We start from the raw sequence: 21832 nt of genomic DNA, 5'->3' as shown, positions 1-21832 counted from the left end.
CACTCATCACCACTTACACACACCCACCCACCCACCCACCCACCCACACACACCCCAATAATTGCCATTTTGAGGAAAAAAAGAGTTTCAAAAAATGGAAAATGAGAGAATGTAGATTTTTCATCTTCTCACTTCCTCACTCCCATCCCTATGGAATGAATAATTGCTGCTTTACCCATTTAAATACTATTCCCAGAGCAAACAGTGGAAGAAGAGCTCTTTTAAAGAACAGGAGAAATGCTTTATGTGTTCTGAGGTGGAGTGCTGGTTAGTACTCAATTCTAAAAATTTTTTTCTTAATCTTCTTCTCCAAGAAAATGAGTAATATACTTGACAATATGATCCATATGCGAGGGTACTTTAAAAAGTTCATGGAAAAATAGAATTAAAACACAATGTGAATCTTTCCATGAACTTTTTGAAGTACCCTCTTACATATCAGAAATTGGAATTATTTTAATTTATATTAGTCTGAACTAGAAAATATTAGGGCATTGTCAATTAAGCTCTAATTTACTATCAGTTGCCATCTCAATTTGTGGTGGAATTTAATCCCCTATTTAAAGTGTGAGGAATTTGCCTGCCTTCCCATCCCAGGAATGCCCCATTACTACTTTTGATTTATAGTTTTAAAATTGTATCAATAGTATATAATATTAGCTTAACTTCCAAATTATTGTAAGTTCTATCTCTAACAGGATCATTATCTTCTTGGTAGAGCATTTATTTCATTTGCATCCCCACTTAAGATCTAATGAAATATTTAATCAGTTGCTGTGTTTTTGTGGAAAGACATAACATTGGGAAATAGCTGGGAATTCAAGAATGCCTTTCTAATAAGAACATCTATTTTTAGATGAGCAAAACTGTCTCTCTTCTAGACAACAAATCAAAATTCTCAAATATCTTCTTATTGGTTATATCAATGTATTTTAATTGACTGTTTTTGTGTCTTTTAAGGAGCAGACTTTACTGTTTTGATATTCCATCTGCTCATCCCCTGTCTGAACCCAAAGATTGCCATTTGCAGAAGGATGGTTTTTATGAATGCATTTTTCAGCCAATCTTTCTATTATCTGGCTATACAATGTGGATTAGAATCAATCACCCTTTAGGTTCACTTGACTCTACACCAACATGTGTCCTTCCTGATTCTGTGGGTATGTCAAACCGTGTTGTGTATCTTCATCTTTATTAGCAGATTTGGACGCAGACTGACTCAGGGTTAACCTTGTATTTGCCATTTGCTGATCATTCTAGATTTTGAAAAAAAATTGTTCTTGTTTACAATGGAAATGAGAATATAATCAGCCTTAGAAAGTTTTACAATTTTGAGTTCATTTAAAATTATTTATAGCATACTATTTTTTTTTAGCAGTAGGAATATTTTCAATACACTATTTGATGAATTACATGGGTCACTGTGAATGAATTTTAGTAACGTTTTTCTAAATAATGAAAATTGTCTAAAGTTTAATTTGTATATTCTGAGGGTCTTGGTAATCTGAGAAGTCATACCCAAGGCTTTAAATTTGTGAGGCTGTGTAGGGAGCAGAAGCATTCAAAATAACTAAAGTGAAGTGGAGAAAATAGACAAGGGTGATCCATTGTGATATTTAAAACATTCTTTTCAAAAGATATTTTGATTTCAAAGATATTAAGAGAGCCTTTGGAAAATTTAATATATCCCTCCAATATCATTGTGAAATCTCTGAGAAATTATCCATTTATGAGATTTTGCAGCAGGAATGAAAGAATATTTTTTGGTGCTATATACTATTTTATTGGGAAATTATGCCAAAAATCAATATTCAATGCATTATTTTTCCAATTAATTGCTGCATATTTGAGTTAAAACCTACATTTCCTTAAATGTAGGATAAAGTTGTTTTAATTATTAGATTTCTTTTTCAATATAAAGTCCCAATCAGTTGATTCTCTCCCTACTATTTAATTCCATATTAAGTGATTTTACTGCAAGTAGTACTTTTCTCATACTAAATATCCTAAGATAGCAGGAATCCGCCTTTATCCCTCCCCCAACACACAGAGATAATAACACATTTACAGATATGAGAAATGCAACGTGGATTCAGTAACATGCTAGATGAATAACTGTTATGCTTTCAAAACTAGAATAAATAGTTTAAGTTGTGCTTATACTGTTAGAAAGCAGTGTGGATATTCAACTTTGGGATCCAAATGCCATCTTCACCTCTTACTAGCTTTGTAAACTTGGACTAGCCAGATAGGTACTCCATGTGTATTTTCTCATCCGTAAAATGTGGATAGCTTCACATATCCTCCCAGCATGGATTTGTGGGGGTTCCATAAACTATTGAACGTGAAAGAATTCTAGCTGCAAACTAGATATTCACTGAATATATTTATATGATTCAGTCAAATACAATCACAGATTTCATCTCTTATGATCTCTCAAACATTGAGACTTCCTTTCTTGAGGAGAAATTGTCTTTTCAAGAGATAAAATACATGTCATCTCACTGGGTTGAAGAAGAATGCCCTCTTGGTCTATGAAGAATTGAATAATCATGATACACTGTATACTAATGAAAAAGTATAGGTAATTTGTCATCAACAGTCTGAAGTATTATGTTGGTGATTGCTTAAAAATGATTAAGAAATATACTGTGCAAATGGAAGACCACACCTTCACACAGTAGTGGTTTTTGGCAAATGAGATTTAGAGAGAGAGAATGATAGCAAACACCCAAATTGTTCCAATCCAAGTATTATTCGTTCCCTATGAATCATAACAAGGTTAAGATTTATAAGACATGAGGAAATAAACAGATCAAGAAGGTAGACCCAAGAACATCTACAGTCACTTCTCTCTTAATTTTTCCAACACTGAGTGCCTATATTTGGCATCAGTTATGGTTTGGATTATTTAGTGTTTTTTTGTTGGTTGGTTGGTTGGTTCCATACCATTAGCCCTTTGGCTTTCTTTTTTTTTTTTTTTTTTTTTTTTTTTTTTTGCCATTGTAGCTGTTTCCTGAGTGCTTTTAGCCGAGGGCCATCTTTAACTTTGGATTGTCCACTGACAGAGGTGATTGCTCAAAATAAGTACCAAGAAGAGGGTCATTCCAGCCGCAATCCTGGAGGCCTGTGCTGTACCAGGCAATAACTCTTTAGATGATGGATCATGGGCAGGTGTGGAGGGAATCCAATGTGAGCCAGTTCTGGAGGAGATATTCCTCAGAAGAGCAGCTATTTACCAGTTGGTATGAAAGAACTTAAAATTTTTAACAATTGGTTTGGCATGCCACCTGAGTATGTGCCCTCAACATAAAATCCTGCACACAGTGCAGATAATCACAACGTAATTTTGTAAGTGTGATTCTGCATTGTAAAGTTGATGCTGGGAGTCATGACAAAGGTAGAAGCTTCCGAGGCTCATGGTCATGCTTGGGCTTTCAGACTTTTAGTTTCAAATTTGTCAAGTTTCCACATTGTCTTTTACTGTTAGGAAGAGTGGATCTCAAAGTAAAAAATTAAGAACTTGGGAAAAATTTATGTAGTGAAGAATACAAACCTAAGCTAAAGTTTTGACTTCAGTTTTGAGAGCATCAACATAAAAAGGTGATAAGAAAACAAGAAAGATAACTTTTTTTTTGAATTTCTGTAGTTTTTATATTACACCTTTAAACATGTCTTGATTTTATATATTTTTTAAAGTTATTTTTATAAATCACTTGCCATTCAAGTCATCTTTGCCTCAACTTCTGCCCATTAAAAGCCTGTTTTCCTCAGACTATAGAAAACTGAGACTTTACTCTGAAAGACTAATTCTGGCCTTGATCTAGAAATACTTAACAGCAGAAGAAGAGTTTGAAGCTCATGCATGTGGAAATTGATGCAGTACATGGTTTTTTAGCCTTTAATGAAAGGTCTGTGTAGAACAGAGTTTGCAATGGATATTTATTATGAGCTCAGTATGGCATCTTTTGCAATAGATATAGATGTACAGAAATAGCATACATCTATATAGTCAATGGGTCAATTTCTTTTTTTTTTTTTTTTTTCCTTTTTTTGTCTTTTTTCGTGTCTGGTAACGGATCACAACCCTCAGTGTCACGCCCGTACCGGACCGGGACCGGCAACGGGATCGCAACCCTCGGTGTTGCTCCCACACCTCGCTCAGCCAGTGAGCGGGAACCGGTCTGTATGTGGGATCCAAACCCTTGGCAGGAGCGCCACTGCACTCCCAAGCGGCGCACTGTAGCAGTGCGCCACCGGGCCGGCCCGAATGGCTCAATTTCTAACCAAGTATTACTATTAATTTATAGTTACATGGATAATGTATTGATTTTTTTAATTGACCTCTTTATTTGCAAAATAGAGATAATTCCTTTCTTATGTATCACATAAAGTTATAGGGGATCAAATAAGATAATGAATGAGGAACTTTTGAAAAAGACACTGCTTTATAAATAATAAGGTATGAAAAATATGTTTTTAAGCATTATTACTGTTTAAATTACCATTACATAACACTGTTTTTAAAATTTCTAGTGAAACCACTGCCTCCATCCAGTGTGAAAGCAGAAATTACTGTAAACATTGGATTATTAAAAGTATCGTGGGAAAAGCCAGCCTTTCCAGAGAGTAATCTTCAGTTCCAGATTCGCTATGGCTTAAGCAGAAAAGAAGTACAGTGGAAGGTAACTTTTACTTAGAAGTTTTTTTAGCTGGCCTCGTTAAATGCTATTTCTTATAATGTTTAAGAGTTTTCTTGCATAAGATCAATTTTATTGACATAAAAGTATGTCCTCCTGTGTTCTATAGCTATTTTCAATTAAGTACATTGATCGAAGTCTAACCCTTTTTTCCTGTAATCCATCATTTCCCAAAGTTACAGAACATTGGTTTCATAAAATATTCCTTGAAAAAAGATTGCATGGCTAAATAAGTTTAGAAAACCCTGCATCATTGTATCTTTCTAGTGTACACTTGCAATATATTACACATTAAAATTTTGGAGCAGTCCTACATTAAATAAAAATTTGTGATTTTACTTATCCTATGTTTCCCAGACTAATTTTCCCAAAAAACTCTTTTCCTGTAACATCTATTGATGTTCTTCAGTGCATGTATGGCCAAAAGAATGCATTTTGGAAGATGCTGCTTTTATCAAACACCAGAATTATGTCTATATTGTCAAGTGTCCATATGATGGCTTTCCACGCCGGTTTTGTGATGGCAGCCTGCAAAGACCTAGAAATATCGGGAACCCTTATGATGTTGTTAGATCACAATGATATCAACTCAACCAAATGTGACAGTTTAGTGGCTTATTGAGGGAGACTGAATATCAGAGAGTCTCTACAGCAGGCTCTATCTAACCAATAGGTCAAAATTCTTAAAAGTCTTAATGGACAAGGAATAGTAGTAGAGTAAAGAGTGTTTGGGAAACGAGTTTGCAAGTGAACCAATCCAAAATGATGTCATCAGTAAGGGAATGACAAGATGAGACTCAAAGGAGCTTACAATCCAACCCGATATGACTATTTTCTGAAGCCAAAACGAGTTTGCAAGTGAACCAATCCAAAATGATGTCATCAGTAAGGGAATGACAAGATGAGTAAGAAAATCCTTGACTCAAAGGAGCTTACAATCCAACCCGATACGACTATTTTCTGAAGCCTGAAAACACAAAATCAGTTCTCTCTTAATTTTAAAATAATGTTAAGGTTTAAAATAAAAAGCACTTCAGGGCCCTTTAAATCCATATGTGTTACTATTGATTAATCTAATGCTTTGACTTATTTTACAGATCTATGAAGTGTATGATGCAGAATCAAAAACTGCCAGTCTCCCGGTGCCAGACCTGTGTGCAGTCTATGCTGTTCAGGTGCGCTGTAAGAGGCTAGATGGACTGGGATATTGGAGTGATTGGAGCAGTCCAGCCTACACAGTTGTCATGGATATAAAAGGTCTGCAGAGATTTGTAAATGTGTTTTGAAAGTGCATAAATGTGTGCTTCAAATATGGCTGAAAAGTATTCCTTCCAAAAGCTTTTAACATTTACGTTTACAACTTAGGTTCCTTGTCATTTTGCAGTTCCTATGAGAGGACCTGAATTTTGGAGAATAATTAATGGAGATATTACTAAAAAAGAGAAAAATGTCACCTTACTTTGGAAGGTATTTCTGCTTTTCATGTTATTATTAAATTCTACTTTTATATTCATAGAAGATTTACTTCATTGTTCATAATCTTGTCATTATTAAACCCTTGAAAGCTCTACAATCCTGTATTTGCATTTCTTTTGTGAGATGTGATTGCAGAGAGCTAAGATGTGTAGTGGCTGGAGCATTGGCGTGGAGTGAGAAGGCTTTAGTTCTCTTCTCAGCTTAACATATTTCAATTACATCAGTACTATTTCGGCAAAGTTACTTAGACTCTTTGGGCCTCAGTTTCCTCATCTGTATAAATATAAGATTGGACTAGATATCTAGTGTTCCCTTGAATTCAAAATTTTATTTGTATTTAATACTGAACAATTTAAATGTGGCTGTCTTCACATACATCAAGGGCATCTAAAGCATGAGAGATTATACTGTTTGTATGATGACATGTAAACAATGAATATTTCCATAAATGGTGGATATTCAGCCTAGCAATTTCTAAAGCATTCTCTCCAAAATGAATTGATTTCTATTCCAAGTAAATAGATTTTCTGGTCAATAGAAACCAAATTTAAGATTGATTTGGGAATAAAAGACATGAAGTAAAGTAGTGTTTATGTCACCCCAAATGTGAAATTTAAGTTTAATCCCCAAGATTGAATGAGCACATGTTTGAAAATGGCTTCATATCTAACAACAATCCCTATATAAAAATTGGAGTGTATAAGAGTTAGATTTAGATTGTAAATCCAGTTGCTATATAATTTCATTTGGTTAATAATCAATGCAATTTCTAAGCTATTTTCCATTTTAATATTTCTAATTTAATGTTAGCTGTGAGAACTGACACTGAGGAACACTTTTCTGACTCTGTCGGATAGTGTTTCCTGGGTTGATCCTCACAGTTGGCTTCCAATAAACTTAGCAAAATAAAAATAAAAATAAAAAAAGAACTGACATTGGCATTTATTAAACATTTATTGTATTCCAAGCACTTTATACATGTCTTCACCTCCCAGGGAATTCAGGGTTTCTACTCTGAGATATTGAGTTGGAAGCTGAACTCACTGGGAAGGAGGTGCTCCTGAATAGGAAGCAGCCATTTAGCCCAGCAGATTTTTTTCTTCTTCCTTTGTTTTACCTTCACGAGAGGTACAGGTCTAGTTTCATTCTTCTGCACATGGGTGTCCAATTTTCCCAGCTCCATTTATTGAAGAGACAGTCTTTTCCCCAATGTATGTTCTTGGTGCCTTTGTTAAAGATCAGTTGACTGTAAGTATGTGGGTTGACTTCTGGGTTCTCTATTCTGACACCTGCTCCAGAGATCTGAGAATTTCTACAGTGTGCCAGACCTGTGTGCAGTCTATGCTGTTCAGGTGCGCTGTAAGAGGCTAGATGGACTGGGATATTGGAGTGATTGGAGCAGTCCAGCCTACACAGTTGTCATGGATATAAAAGGTCTGCAGAGATTTGTAAATGTGTTTTGAAAGTGCATAAATGTGTGCTTCAAATATGGCTGAAAAGTATTCCTTCCAAAAGCTTTTAACATTTACGTTTACAACTTAGGTTCCTTGTCATTTTGCAGTTCCTATGAGAGGACCTGAATTTTGGAGAATAATTAATGGAGATATTACTAAAAAAGAGAAAAATGTCACCTTACTTTGGAAGGTATTTCTGCTTTTCATGTTATTATTAAATTCTACTTTTATATTCATAGAAGATTTACTTCATTGTTCATAATCTTGTCATTATTAAACCCTTGAAAGCTCTACAATCCTGTATTTGCATTTCTTTTGTGAGATGTGATTGCAGAGAGCTAAGATGTGTAGTGGCTGGAGCATTGGCGTGGAGTGAGAAGGCTTTAGTTCTCTTCTCAGCTTAACATATTTCAATTATGTCAGTACTATTTCGGCAAAGTTACTTAGACTCTTTGGGCCTCAGTTTCCTCATCTGTATAAATATAAGATTGGACTAGATATCTAGTGTTCCCTTGAATTCAAAATTTTATTTGTATTTAATACTGAACAATTTAAATGTGGCTGTCTTCACATACATCAAGGGCATCTAAAGCATGAGAGATTATACTGTTTGTATGATGACATGTAAACAATGAATATTTCCATAAATGGTGGATATTCAGCCTAGCAATTTTTAAAGCATTCTCTCCAAAATGAATTGATTTCTATTCCAAGTAAATAGATTTTCTGGTCAATAGAAACCAAATTTAAGATTGATTTGGGAATAAAAGACATGAAGTAAAGTAGTGTTTATGTCACCCCAAATGTGAAATTTAAGTTTAATCCCCAAGATTGAATGAGCACATGTTTGAAAATGGCTTCATATCTAACAACAATCCCTATATAAAAATTGGAGTGTATAAGAGTTAGATTTAGATTGTAAATCCAGTTGCTATATAATTTCATTTGGTTAATAATCAATGCAATTTCTAAGCTATTTTCCATTTTAATATTTCTAATTTAATGTTAGCTGTGAGAACTGACACTGAGGAACACTTTTCTGACTCTGTCGGATAGTGTTTCCTGGGTTGATCCTCACAGTTGGCTTCCAATAAACTTAGCAAAATAAAAATAAAAATAAAAAAAGAACTGACATTGGCATTTATTAAACATTTATTGTATTCCAAGCACTTTATACATGTCTTCACCTCCCAGGGAATTCAGGGTTTCTACTCTGAGATATTGAGTTGGAAGCTGAACTCACTGGGAAGGAGGTGCTCCTGAATAGGAAGCAGCCATTTAGCCCAGCAGATTTTTTTCTTCTTCCTTTGTTTTACCTTCACGAGAGGTACAGGTCTAGTTTCATTCTTCTGCACATGGGTGTCCAATTTTCCCAGCTCCATTTATTGAAGAGACAGTCTTTTCCCCAATGTATGTTCTTGGTGCCTTTGTTAAAGATCAGTTGACTGTAAGTATGTGGGTTGACTTCTGGGTTCTCTATTCTGACACCTGCTCCAGAGATCTGAGAATTTCTACAGTGTGCCAGACCTGTGTGCAGTCTATGCTGTTCAGGTGCGCTGTAAGAGGCTAGATGGACTGGGATATTGGAGTGATTGGAGCAGTCCAGCCTACACAGTTGTCATGGATATAAAAGGTCTGCAGAGATTTGTAAATGTGTTTTGAAAGTGCATAAATGTGTGCTTCAAATATGGCTGAAAAGTATTCCTTCCAAAAGCTTTTAACATTTACGTTTACAACTTAGGTTCCTTGTCATTTTGCAGTTCCTATGAGAGGACCTGAATTTTGGAGAATAATTAATGGAGATATTACTAAAAAAGAGAAAAATGTCACCTTACTTTGGAAGGTATTTCTGCTTTTCATGTTATTATTAAATTCTACTTTTATATTCATAGAAGATTTACTTCATTGTTCATAATCTTGTCATTATTAAACCCTTGAAAGCTCTACAATCCTGTATTTGCATTTCTTTTGTGAGATGTGATTGCAGAGAGCTAAGATGTGTAGTGGCTGGAGCATTGGCGTGGAGTGAGAAGGCTTTAGTTCTCTTCTCAGCTTAACATATTTCAATTACATCAGTACTATTTCGGCAAAGTTACTTAGACTCGCTGATTTGAAACCTTATGTCCACATAAACATTTGCGTATGAATGATCAAGCATCTTTAGTCGTAATCACTCAAAATGGGAAGAAACGAAGATATCCTACAAGAGGAAAACTGAAATGGTGGGTACATAGCACTATGCGTTTGCAAAACCCATAGAACGTTGTAGCACAGAGTGAACCTTAATGCATGTAGATTTTTAAAAAGATCACTTAGGAAGTTGGAGAATCCCAGGATGGGAATGCAGACTGTGATAAGGGAATATAGCTGTATTACAGTTGTGTGAAACAACCTCACTTAAGGTGGTTGATAAAAGGCCTAAATAACTTTGGAAATGAGTAGAGTCTTAAGGCTAATGGCAAGAGAAACTGTACGTATACTCTGTATTCTAGTTGATACGTAACTCATGGGGGCATGGGTTAACAATTGATACCACTGCACATATAAACTGGAATGGGACATTTAAGTAAATGAATGGCAGATGGTGGGACCCAGGTTTCTCACTGTTAAACTGGGACATTACAGACAAGCAAGGAGAGAAGGCCAGAATGATCAATGTGGTAATGGATTAGAGTTGGAGACACTAGTCTGAACTCATGTTTAGTTTAATATAGATATAGATGGATTCTGGGTTAGTATACACACACATTTCCTTGATTTATAAGCTAAGAGAGCCAAAAGTAATGACACCACAGTAGTAAGGAGCATGCCCAGATTTATTTCTAATACCTGTATCCAATAAAATGAACTAGGGCTCCTGAAAGAAATGGCTAATTTTAGGACTGGGGCACAAGATGAACCTGGAGCATCTTGTAGTACCAGAAAGTAAGGAAGCTTATCATTATTTTTACTTGATGATTATAAGAATAAATATTTGTGTATTAAAACTGACTGTATTTTTCAAATAAAATGCAAAATTTGTATGATTCTTAAGACATTTCTATCTTGCAGTGGCTGCTGAATTCTTACTTCCAACCTACCCAGATTATTCCAAACTCTTTAAGGATACATGTATATGTGTTCATTTTTCTCTGCCATTTCTGGCTTAGAGGCATCTCGATGGCAAACAAACAAACAAACAAACAAAAAACAAATTGCAAACCACTGTTCTAGTCTACAGAATGGAGTCCAGCATTCTTTGCGGGTATAAGGGATCAGTAGCAGGTGAAAGTAATTAGGGAAGCGGGGTGTACTGTTAAGCTCTGTAGAACAGAAGAATAGACTTGGACTAGATAAGTATTTTACATCGGAATTCTCAATGACTTGGTATGACTTTTTAAAAAAACTAAAGGACAAATTCTGGGGTGCTGTATACAGTGTCCTCTGTTACTTGTTAAGCTTTGTAAACTCTTCCCATTCGAAATAATCGTCCAAGAATATCAGACGAAGGAAAAATGAATGACAAATCATACTAGGATTAATATAAGTGATGATTAGTGTCTTCTCACTTCTTTCTTGCTGTTTTATAGAATCTGAGGGTTATTCTTTGTTTGCTTTTTAAATAAGAAAACTCTCTATTCCTTTGTTCAGTCTTTCTTTTCTCTAAAATTAGAGTGAAACTTCTTGGTAGAAAAGTGTCCTAATTATATCCTTACTTTATGTTCTTCAAGTGATTTATTCTCTGGGCCATAAGAAGAGACCCAAAAGGGGAAAATAAGTTTACTAAGCTCTATAACTTCCCAGACACCTTCATGGAGACCATGGTCAGAGGCAGCTCCATCCCACCCACCTTCCCAGTCTCTCAGCTTTGTAGTGGGCAGTGTCGGCCCATATCTAACTCCTTCCTCTTAATGGGAAATGTATAATAAGACTTCTATGAGCTCTGTTGTTGTAAAAAGCACTATAGTTCTTAATCAATTTTTATATTTACTACAGCCACTGATGAAAAATGAGTCATTGTGCAGTGTGAGGAGCTATGTGGTAAACCATCATACTGCCCGCAATGGAACAAGGTCAGAAGATGTGGGAAATAACACCACGTTCACTTTCTTGTGGACAGAGCAAGCACATACCGTCACGGTTCTGGCTATCAATTCAATTGGTGCTTCTTTTGTAAATTTTAATTTAACATTCTCATGGCCTATGAGCAAAGGTAAGAAGAGGTACAGAGTAGTAATTCATTTCCTCTTTTAATATTTAATATGTGCAAATTCCTCCCTTCCAAGCAGCCTGTGATTCTTTGAATCTAAAAGTCTCTTTTTCACCCTTTATTTCTTCCTTGTCTGAAAAATAACAAAATGCATTGTATGATGATTATGTAATACAATTCTTGGGCTTTCCTGTGGTGAAACATTGTTGAAATGGTATTACAATAAATGAGAATATTCTAGTAAGTCAATACTTAAACCTTTTGAACCAATAGAGGTTGTAGGTCAATGTTTCTCTTTCTCTTTCCCTCCCTTCCTCCCTCTCTCCCCCCATATCTATGACTCTCTCTGTATATCTATGTATTTATATATATATAAATATGTAAAAATAAGTATATATAATAGTATATATAATACTATGTATGTTATAAAGTATTATATACATGCAATACTACGTATGTATAGTCATGTGCCACATAGTGACATTTTGGTCAACGATGAACTGCATATATGAAGATGGTCAGAACAATAGGCTATACCATATAGTCTAGGTTTGTAGTAGGCTATACTGTCTAGCTTTGTATAAGTACACTCTATGATGTTTGCACAACAAAATTGCCTAAAGATGCATTTTTCAGAATATATCCTTGTTAAGTGATACATGAGTATATAGTAATAGTACGACACATTATATGGATGCAGATTAATGGTTGAGACATGAAAATTACTGTGGACTTTATTTAATGTGAGTGATCAGCCCTCTTTCATTAATTTTGATATATGAGGATACTTCAAAAAAATTGTGGAAAAGTAGACTTAGAAGATAATATGAAGCTTTCTATAAACTTTTAAAAGACCCCTCATATTTGATTATCAGAGAATTGAGAACCACTTTCTTTCTTTCTTTTTTTTTCCTTTTTGTCTTTTTTCATGACCGGTAATGGGATCGCAACCCTCAGTGTCGCGCCCGTACCGCGACCGGCAATGGGATCGCAACCCTCGGTGTCGCTCCCGCACCGCGCTCAACCAGTGAGCAGACTGGTCTCTATATGGGATCCGAACCCTCGGCGGGAGCGCCGCTGCACTCTACCGAGTGCGCCACCGGGCCGGCCCTCAAGAACCACTTTCAATAGAAGTTTCTAATCTGGATTATATTCAAAGTATAGTGTACCATATATTCAAAGTATAAATTTTTAAAGGGAGATACAAGTTTCTTGTGTCTCTACCAATCTATAAAGGCCTTTTCAAGTGTTACTTCATCCATGAAGTCTTTGCTTATTGCTTTAGTTGAATATGTCCTATTTCTTCTTTAAATCTGAGTGACTTCTACCTTTCTTAAGGTATTTTATTTCCTACCTTATATTATGATTACTTTCGTACTTATACTATAAACTTCTTATAAGTTCCACAGCACCCTGCACCATGTTTTACTTTTAAAGTTTTTTCAACAAATATATTCTAGAAATATTTGTCAAATGCTGCAGTGTATTAGGTGGTGGAAATTCTAGCATGAGAAAAACTATAATGGTCAGCATTTAGAATGTAATAGGTGAGACAGATACTAAATCATTATACAAGTAAATGTCTATTTACAAACTGAGATAAATGTTCTCAGGAGAGGAATACAATTTTACAAAAGATAGAAGAAAGGAACCTGACCTAGCATTAAGAGTCAGAGAAGCCACCCTGAGGAAGTGGTATTGAACTAGAATCTGAACTGTAAGTAGGAATTAAACTTCCCCAAAGGCTGTGGGGATGAGGAGTAACACATTGGCTCCCAACAGAGGAACACCCTGATCAAAAGACTTTAGGGCATAGGGAATGATGTCAGCAGGATGGTTGACTAGGTACCCAGTGCTCATCCCCCTGGCAATAAAGAACCAAAACAACAAATGAGTGGTGCTTGAGTGCAGCATGGGACTGGCGAGACCCTTTGAAGCATGGAAGCCAGGGGTGGTAACATAGAGAGAAGTGTGAGGCATCCTGCCTCTGCTGCTTTGTCCCCATTAGGATTGATGAGGAGCCAGGAGGGACTTCCTCTTGTGGGGAAAAAGTAAGCAGAAAGCCCCCACCATCACCTATTGCCACTGCAGACACCTGCAATTCTTACTACAGGAGAATCACACAATCCCCACAAGCCTGGAGCCCAGTTTGAGAGCTGCCTGGAATTCACATGACTACATTGCTGCAGAGTAGGGACATATGTTGTGCACCCCACCCCCCACTGTGATCCAAGTTGATGCAGTATGGTGCCATCTTGAAACCAGAGCTATTGATGTAGAGTGCCCAACTCTGAGATTCTCTCTCTGATATTCTATTCTAGCATCACCCTGATACCAGAAACAAAGACACAGCAGCAACAACAACAACAAAAACTACAGGCCAATAACCATAGTGAGCATAGGTGCCAAAATCCTCAACAAAATACTGACAAATTGAGTCCAACAGCACATTAAAAAAATTATACACCATAATCAATTGGAATTTATCTCACAGATATAAGGATGGTTCAACGTATGCTAATCAATAATCCCAATACCACACACCAACATAATGAAGGACAAAAACCATGTTATCATGTCAATAGATGTAGAAAAAGCAATTGATAAAGTCAGCATCCCTTCATTATAAAAAACTCTCAACAAATTAGGTATAGAAGGAACATACCTCAACACAATAAAGGGCATATATGACAAACCCACAGCTATCATTGTACTGGAACAAGACAAAGATGCCCTCTCTCACCAATCTTCTTAAACACAGTACTGGAAGTCCTAGCTAGAGCATTCAGGCAAGAGAAAGAAATAAAGGTTATGCATATTGGAAAGTAGCAAGTCAAATTGTCCCTGTTTGCCATTGACATGATCCTATATATAGAAAAACCTGAAGACTTCACCAAGAAATTCAGTAAAGTTGCAGGATGCAAAACAACATACAAAAATCAGTAGCATTTCTATATGCTAACAATAAATTAGCTGAAAAAAGAAATCAAGAAAACAATTCCATTTATAATAGCTACAAAAAAATACTTAGGAATAAATTTAACCAAGGAGGTGAAAGATGTCTACAAGGAAAGCTACAAAATGCTGAAAGAAATTGAAAAGGATACACAAAAATGAAAAGACATCGCATGTTCATGGATTGTAAGACTTAATATTGTTAAAATGACTATACTACCCAAAATGTTCAATAGATTTCATGCAATCCCTACCAAAATTTTTCATGGAATGACATTTTTTTCACAGAAATAGAAAAAAAAAAAAAAGTCCATGTGGAACAATAAAAGACCCCAAAGTACTACCTGACTTCAAAAAGTACTGCAAAGCTATAGTAATCAAAACAGCATGGTGCTGGTACAAAAACACCTATACACCAACGGAACAGAATAGAAAACCCAGAAATAAATCCACACATTTACAGCCAACTGATTTTTGACAAAGGAATGAAGAATATACTTTCAGAAAGGACAATCTCTTCAATAAATGGTGATGGAAAACTGGATATCCATATGCAGAAGAATGAAACTAGACCCCTATCTCTCATTATATACCAAAGTCAACTCAAAATGGATCAAAGACTTAAATGTAAGACCCAGAACTATGAAACTACTAGAAGAAAACATAAGGGAAATGCTTTAGGACATTTGTTTTGGGCAAAGATTTTATAGATAAGACCTCAAAAGCACAGGAAACAGAAGCAAAAATAGACAAATGACATTATGTCAAACTGAAAATCTACACAGCATAGGAGCAATCGACAGAGTGAGGAGACAACTTGCAAAATGGGAGAAAACTTTTCATCTGACAAGGGATTAATATCCAAAATATATAAGGAACTCAAAACAACCCCAAACCAAAAAGCCAAGTAATCCAATTAAAAAATGGGCAAATGACCTTGAATAGACATTTCTCAAAATAAGATATATAAATGGCCAACAAGTATATGAAAGAATGCTCAACATCAGTAATCATCAGGGAAATACAAATCAGAACCACATTGAGATATCATCCCATCCCAGTTAGAATGACTAGCACCAAACAGACAGAAAATAACAAATGCTGACAAGAATGCAGAGGAAGGGGAACTTTTATACACTGTTGGTGGGAATGTAAATTAATACAGCCATGATGGAAATGGTATGGAAATTCTTCAAAAAATTAAAAATAGAACTACCATATGATCCAGAAATCCCACTACTGGATATATATTCAAAGGAAGAGAAATCAGTATATTGAAGAGATATCTGCACTTCCACATTTATTGCATTATTTGCTATGACCAAGATATGGAATCAATCTATCAACAGATGAATGGATAAAGAAAATGTGGTATATATATATATATACACAACAGAATACTATTCAGCCATAGATACTCTTTATAATTATATGGAATCAATCTATCAACAGATGAATGGATAAAGAAAATGTGGTATATATATATATATATAATATATATATACACAACAGAATACTATTCAGCCATAGATACTCTTTATAATTTTTTTTTTCAAAGGAAATCATGTTATTCACAGCAACAGGGATGAACCTGGGGGACAATATGTTAAGTGAAAGAAGCCAAGCACAAATAGATAAATACCATATGTTCCCATTCATATGTGGAAGCTGAAAAAGTTGATGTCATAGAAGTTAAGAGTAGAATAGTTGTTACTAGGGGCTGGGAAGTGTAGGGAGGAGGAGGGATAAGGAGAGGTGACTTAATGGATATAAAATTACAGCTAAATAGGAGGAATAAGTCCTAGTGTTCTATAGCACTGTAGGGTTACTAGAGTTAACCATAATGTATTGAATATGGTTACTAGGGGCTGGGAAGTGTAGGGAGGAGGAGGGATAAGGAGAGGTGACTTAATGGATATTAAATTACAGCTAGATAGGAGGAATAAGTCCTAGTGTTCTATAGCACTGTAGGGTTACTAGAGTTAACAATAATGTATTGAATATTAAGGCACTTCAAAAAGTTCATGGAATGATTCATATTATCTTTTAATTCTATTTTCCATGAACTTTTTGTAAGGACCCCCATATTTTCATATAGCTACAAGATCATTTTGGATGTTCCCAACACAAAGAAATGACAGATATTTGAAGTGATGTATGTGCTAATTACCCTGATTTCATTACTACACATGGCATACATGTGTTGAGATATCAGACTGTACCCTACAAATATGTATGATTATGTGTCAATTAAAAATAATAATAAGGGCAGGCTGGTTAGCTCACTTGGGAGAGTGTGGTGCTTGTAACACCAAGGTCACGAATTCAGATCCCGGTGCCAGCCAGCTGCCAAAAACAAAACAAAACACAACAAAATAATATTAGTATGTTAAAAAATAATAATAATTGTAAAATTTTTCAAAAAGAAAAAGTCTTTATGGCACGGGATAGGAAATAAAGGAAGACCATGGTGGCTATAATACAGAAAATCACAAAAAGTGAAGAGATAAATTGAGACTTGGCCCTCAGGAAGCATGATAGGAATTTTATCCTCAAATGTGGAAATCCATTGGAGGTTTTTAAGTGGGACTGTGCAGAGGGCATTGAAATGAATAAATTTGTGCTTTGAAAGCACCGCTCCATCAGCAGGAGAGAAGAGTTTGGAGAGAATCAGAGAGGATGGTTAATAGGCTTGTGCAGTATTCTGACTGAGAACAGCTTTTTGACCATATCACAAAATTGCTTTTTTTAGATTTTGCCAGAATCATATTTCTTGTTAATATCATATATTCACATATCTCTCTGTTGCATGACTCTCATGATATAAAAATAATTGCCATGTATTAAGTTTACTTTTAAAAAATTTTAATATATCAATATACAATCTAGTTGATTTTTGTGTCCCTTTACCAATTCCTCTTCCCCCCTCCTAAATTTACTTTTATAATTTGTCTAAATTATGTACCTTTATTTCCTTCTCCCCTCCTCCAGTAGGTTATAAGTTTCTCAAGGATTATCAGTAGATTTTCATTAATTTTGAATTTAAAAATAAATTTTCTTCTTTTCCCCTCAGTAAATATTGTGCAGTCACTCAGTGCTTATCATTTAAACAGCAGTTGTGTGATTCTTTCCTGGATACTGTCACCCAGTGATTACAATCTAATGTATTTTATCATCGAATGGAAAAATCTTAATGAAGATGATGAAATTAAATGGCTTAGAATCCCTTCATCTGTTAAGAAGTATTATATCCATGGTAAGTTTGCTTTACTTTAATAAGTTTCTCTCATTGATTAGTATGACACTACAGATTATTAATTCAAATAATAAAGCAAGTTAAAGAAAGCTTTGAAAATATAGATGATACTATCATCTTAATACAAATAATCCTATCTCCTTATCAAAACATTTAATTGTATTTCTTTTGTTTTTCATTTTAATGTTTTACACAGTTGTAATCATATGTCATATATTTTCTCCCAGTCCTTTCTACCATTACTTTAAATGATCATATAACATTTTATTTTAAAATCTACTTAAACTGTCTTATTTATTTGAGATTATTTATATTGCTTCAAGCTTTACCTTTTTTAAACAGATTTTTTTAATGGTTTCTGATATCTACTGCCAAATTATTTTTCCAAACTGAGCATGACTTATAATGTCACTGGCAATCAGTGGAAGTGCCGGGCTGAAGGTCTGAGTATCTAGAACCTGGTAACATAGGCCAGTGTAACCTCCCAAAGGCAGATCACTTATCCCAGGAGGTGTGTAAAGTGCAAAGTGTAAGTGCACAATACATTATCTCCAAGTCTGAGTAAGTATTGAAGGATGTTAAGTAGAAAAACTAAGGATTACCACAATCTTATTATATAATATCCCAAGGACTCATACTTTTGTTTCATTTCATTCCAGAGACTTGGAATTTAGCATTAAGGTAGATTTATTAAAAAATTATTGATGGAGAACTCAATTCAGTTCATTACCACTGTTGTCCAGGTGGTTACTCTCTTTTCTTTAAACCACAGGGATATAGAATTTAGGGTCAAAGAGATCTGTCTTCTTTTGGATCTGTTCTTCTGGAATAATATTCATATGTCATTAGCATTTGTGAAAATCATTGGTAGATCCATTTCTAGCTTTGCTATGGGGGTGCGCATTTTTAATAGATATAGAACCCAGATACTGCAAAGGGACTCCTGGACCCCCATATTCTTAGTAGAGGATTCCTTAAGACTTTAGTCTCCCAGCAACCTTCTATGAGGAAACTAAGTGTTTTAGGCCGTTTTGTGTTGTTATAACAGAAATACCTGAGACTGGGTAATTTATAAAGAACAGAGGTTTCTTTGGCTTACGATTCTGGGACAGCTGCATCTGGCACGGGCCTCAGACTGCTTCTACTCATGGCGGAAAGTGGCAGGCAGCCGGCAGGTACAAGCAGACCACATGGTGAGAGGAAGCAAGAGAGAGAGGAAGCAAGAGAGAGAGAGAGGGTGCCAGGGTCTTTTTAAGCAACGAGCTCTCATGGGAACTAATGTAAGGAGAACTCACTCACTAAACCCCTCCCCCAGGGAGAGCATTAATCCATTCATGAGGGATCCGCCCCCACGACTCAATCAGTTTCCAACACTGCCACATTGGAGATCAAATTTCCACATGGGTTTTGGAGGGGACAAACCCCACTTCTGGTACCAATTTTCTGTTTTAGTCCATTTCTACTCATGGTGGAAAGTGTCAGGCAGCCAGTAGGGACAAGCAGATCACATGGCAAGAGGAAGCAAGAGAGAGAGAGAGGGTGCCAGGGTCTTTTTAAGCAACTAGCTCTTGCAGGAACTAAAGAGTGAGAACTCACTCATTAATCCCCCCTCTCCCAAGGAGAGCATTAATCCATTCATGAGGGATCCGCCCACATGACTCAATTAGTTTCCAACACTGCCACATTGGAAATCAAATTTCCATGAGTTTTGGAGGGGACAACACATCCAAACTACATCACTAAGTAAGCTAAATTCCTATAAAAATGGAATAGTGACTGCTTTGGGGATAAGGGAGAGGAGGTAGAATATACTCATATTATCCTGGATAAAGAAATGAGGGAAGGAAATAGCTCATACCTCTGAACTTGAACGAATTGGCTATCACTGGAACATGCCTTTGCAAATTGCAATTTTCTATGTCTGGGTAATATTTTTAAGAAATTATTTGAAAAATATTATCTTTACTAGAGAATATGTATTGCTTAGGTTGTGTTTGAAACTACCTTACTTTATCATTAATTCAATAACAACTAATTTCTATGTTTGTAAATATAGGATAGTCACTTTAATTCTTTTTTTGTTTGTTTGTTTACATAAGTTCCACTCATTAAGATCAGTTAAGTATAAAGGAGACTTTAATATATTTTTCTTCCCAGATTATTTTATCCCCATTGAGAAGTATCAGTTCAGTCTTTACCCGATATTTACTGAAGGAGTGGGAAAACCGAAGATAATTAATAGTTTCACTCAAGGTAAAAATTTTACTTGTAGCTTATTTTAACACCAATTTGTATTTCCTAATTTATTAGCAGTAATGTTGCCATCTGATTATTCTTCTGAGGGAATCATGGAAGAGTCCAGAGTCTATGTAGATGATGTGTCATGGGGTGGTTTTAAATGAAATACTTTTTCCTCTAAAAATAAAATGTGAATGGCAAAATTTCATTCTTTTTTATGGCTGGGTAATATTACATAGTGTATATATGCCACATTTTCCTTATCCTGTCATCCGTTGACAGACATTGAGGTTGGTTCCATATCTTGGCTATTGTAAATAGAGCTGTGATGAACATGAGAGTGCAGGTGTCCCTTTGACATGATGATTTCCATTCTTTTGGGTGTATGCCAAGAAGTGGGATTGCTGGATTGTGTGGTAGATCTATCTGTAGTTTGAGATACCACCATACTGTTTTCCATAACGGCTGTACTAATTTATAGGCCCGCCAACAGTGTAGGAGCATACCCTTCTCTCCACATTCTAGCCAGCATTTATTATTCTCAGTCTTTTTGATTATAGCCAGTCTAATGGGGGTGAGATGATATCTCAATGTGGTTTTAATTTGCATTTCCCTGATGATTAGTGATGTAAAACATTTTTTTAAGTACCTGTTGGCCATTTGTATGTCTTCCTTTGAAAAATGTCTATTTAGCTCCTTTGTCCATTTTTTAATTGGGTTATTTGTTTTTTTACTGTATAGTTGTTTGAGTTCCCTATATATTCTGGATATTAATCCTGTATTAGATGTATAGTTTATAAATATTTTCTCCCATTCTGTACATTGTTGTTTTAATCTATTGATGGTTTCCTTTGCTGTGCAGAAGCTTTTTAGTTTGAGATAAACCCATTTATTTTCAAAGATCAGTTTTATAGATTCAGAACTTATACTTAAGACTTCAATCCATTTTGAGTTGATTTCAGTATGTGATGAAAAGTACAGGTCTAGTTTCATTTTTCTACATATAGATGTCCAGTTTTCCCAGAACCATTTATTGAAGAGATGGTCTTTTCCCCAGTGTATGTTCTTGTTGTCTTTGTCAAAGATCAGTTGGCTGTAAGTGTGTGGGTTGATTTTTGGGTTCTCTATTCTGTTCCAGAACACTCATGCTTTTTTGGTTACTATAGCTTTGTAGTATAATTTGAAGTCAGGTAGTGTTATGTGTCTGGCTTTAATTTTTTGGGTCAGGATTGCTTTGGCTATTCATGGTCTTTTTTTGTTCCATATGAATGTTAGGATTGTTTTTCTATTCTTGTGAAGAATGTCTTTGGTATTTTGTTGGGGATTTCATTGAATCTGAAAGAAAGACCACAGTGGTGCATTGGACTTGCAGAGGGAGAGAACATAACTAGCGATACAAAGTGGAATGGGGAAATGGGGATGGGTAGGGAGGTCAGGGATAATTGAAGGGATAATTGGGTGGGGGACACGGGGTATAATCACAATTTGTGGTAATGGACATGGTGCCAGTATGGATCTAGCCATCATATCTTAGGCACGAGTGGTGACAATTTGCTTTGCACCC

The 21832-nt window shown here is 35.5% G+C and overlaps 1 protein-coding gene across 1 annotated transcript in view; it reads left to right on the top strand.

The window, feature by feature from the left end:
- LEPR (leptin receptor) overlaps positions 1–21832 on the top strand; it is an 87968-nt gene that overhangs the window by 50536 nt on the left and 15600 nt on the right. The window contains exons 9-15 of the mRNA XM_008573983.1: positions 961–1160; positions 4537–4685; positions 5798–5957; positions 6085–6167; positions 11606–11822; positions 17848–18030; positions 20188–20283. Coding sequence (XP_008572205.1) covers positions 961–1160; positions 4537–4685; positions 5798–5957; positions 6085–6167; positions 11606–11822; positions 17848–18030; positions 20188–20283 — 1088 coding nt within the window. The remainder of the gene's footprint in view (positions 1–960; positions 1161–4536; positions 4686–5797; positions 5958–6084; positions 6168–11605; positions 11823–17847; positions 18031–20187; positions 20284–21832) is intronic.

The sequence above is a fragment of the Galeopterus variegatus genome, unplaced genomic scaffold (assembly GCF_000696425.1).
Source record: "Galeopterus variegatus unplaced genomic scaffold, G_variegatus-3.0.2 Scaffold979, whole genome shotgun sequence".
Lineage (NCBI taxonomy): Eukaryota > Metazoa > Chordata > Mammalia > Dermoptera > Cynocephalidae > Galeopterus > Galeopterus variegatus.
Note: the sequence above shows the minus strand (reverse complement) of the source record. Positions and strands in the feature narration are given on the sequence as shown.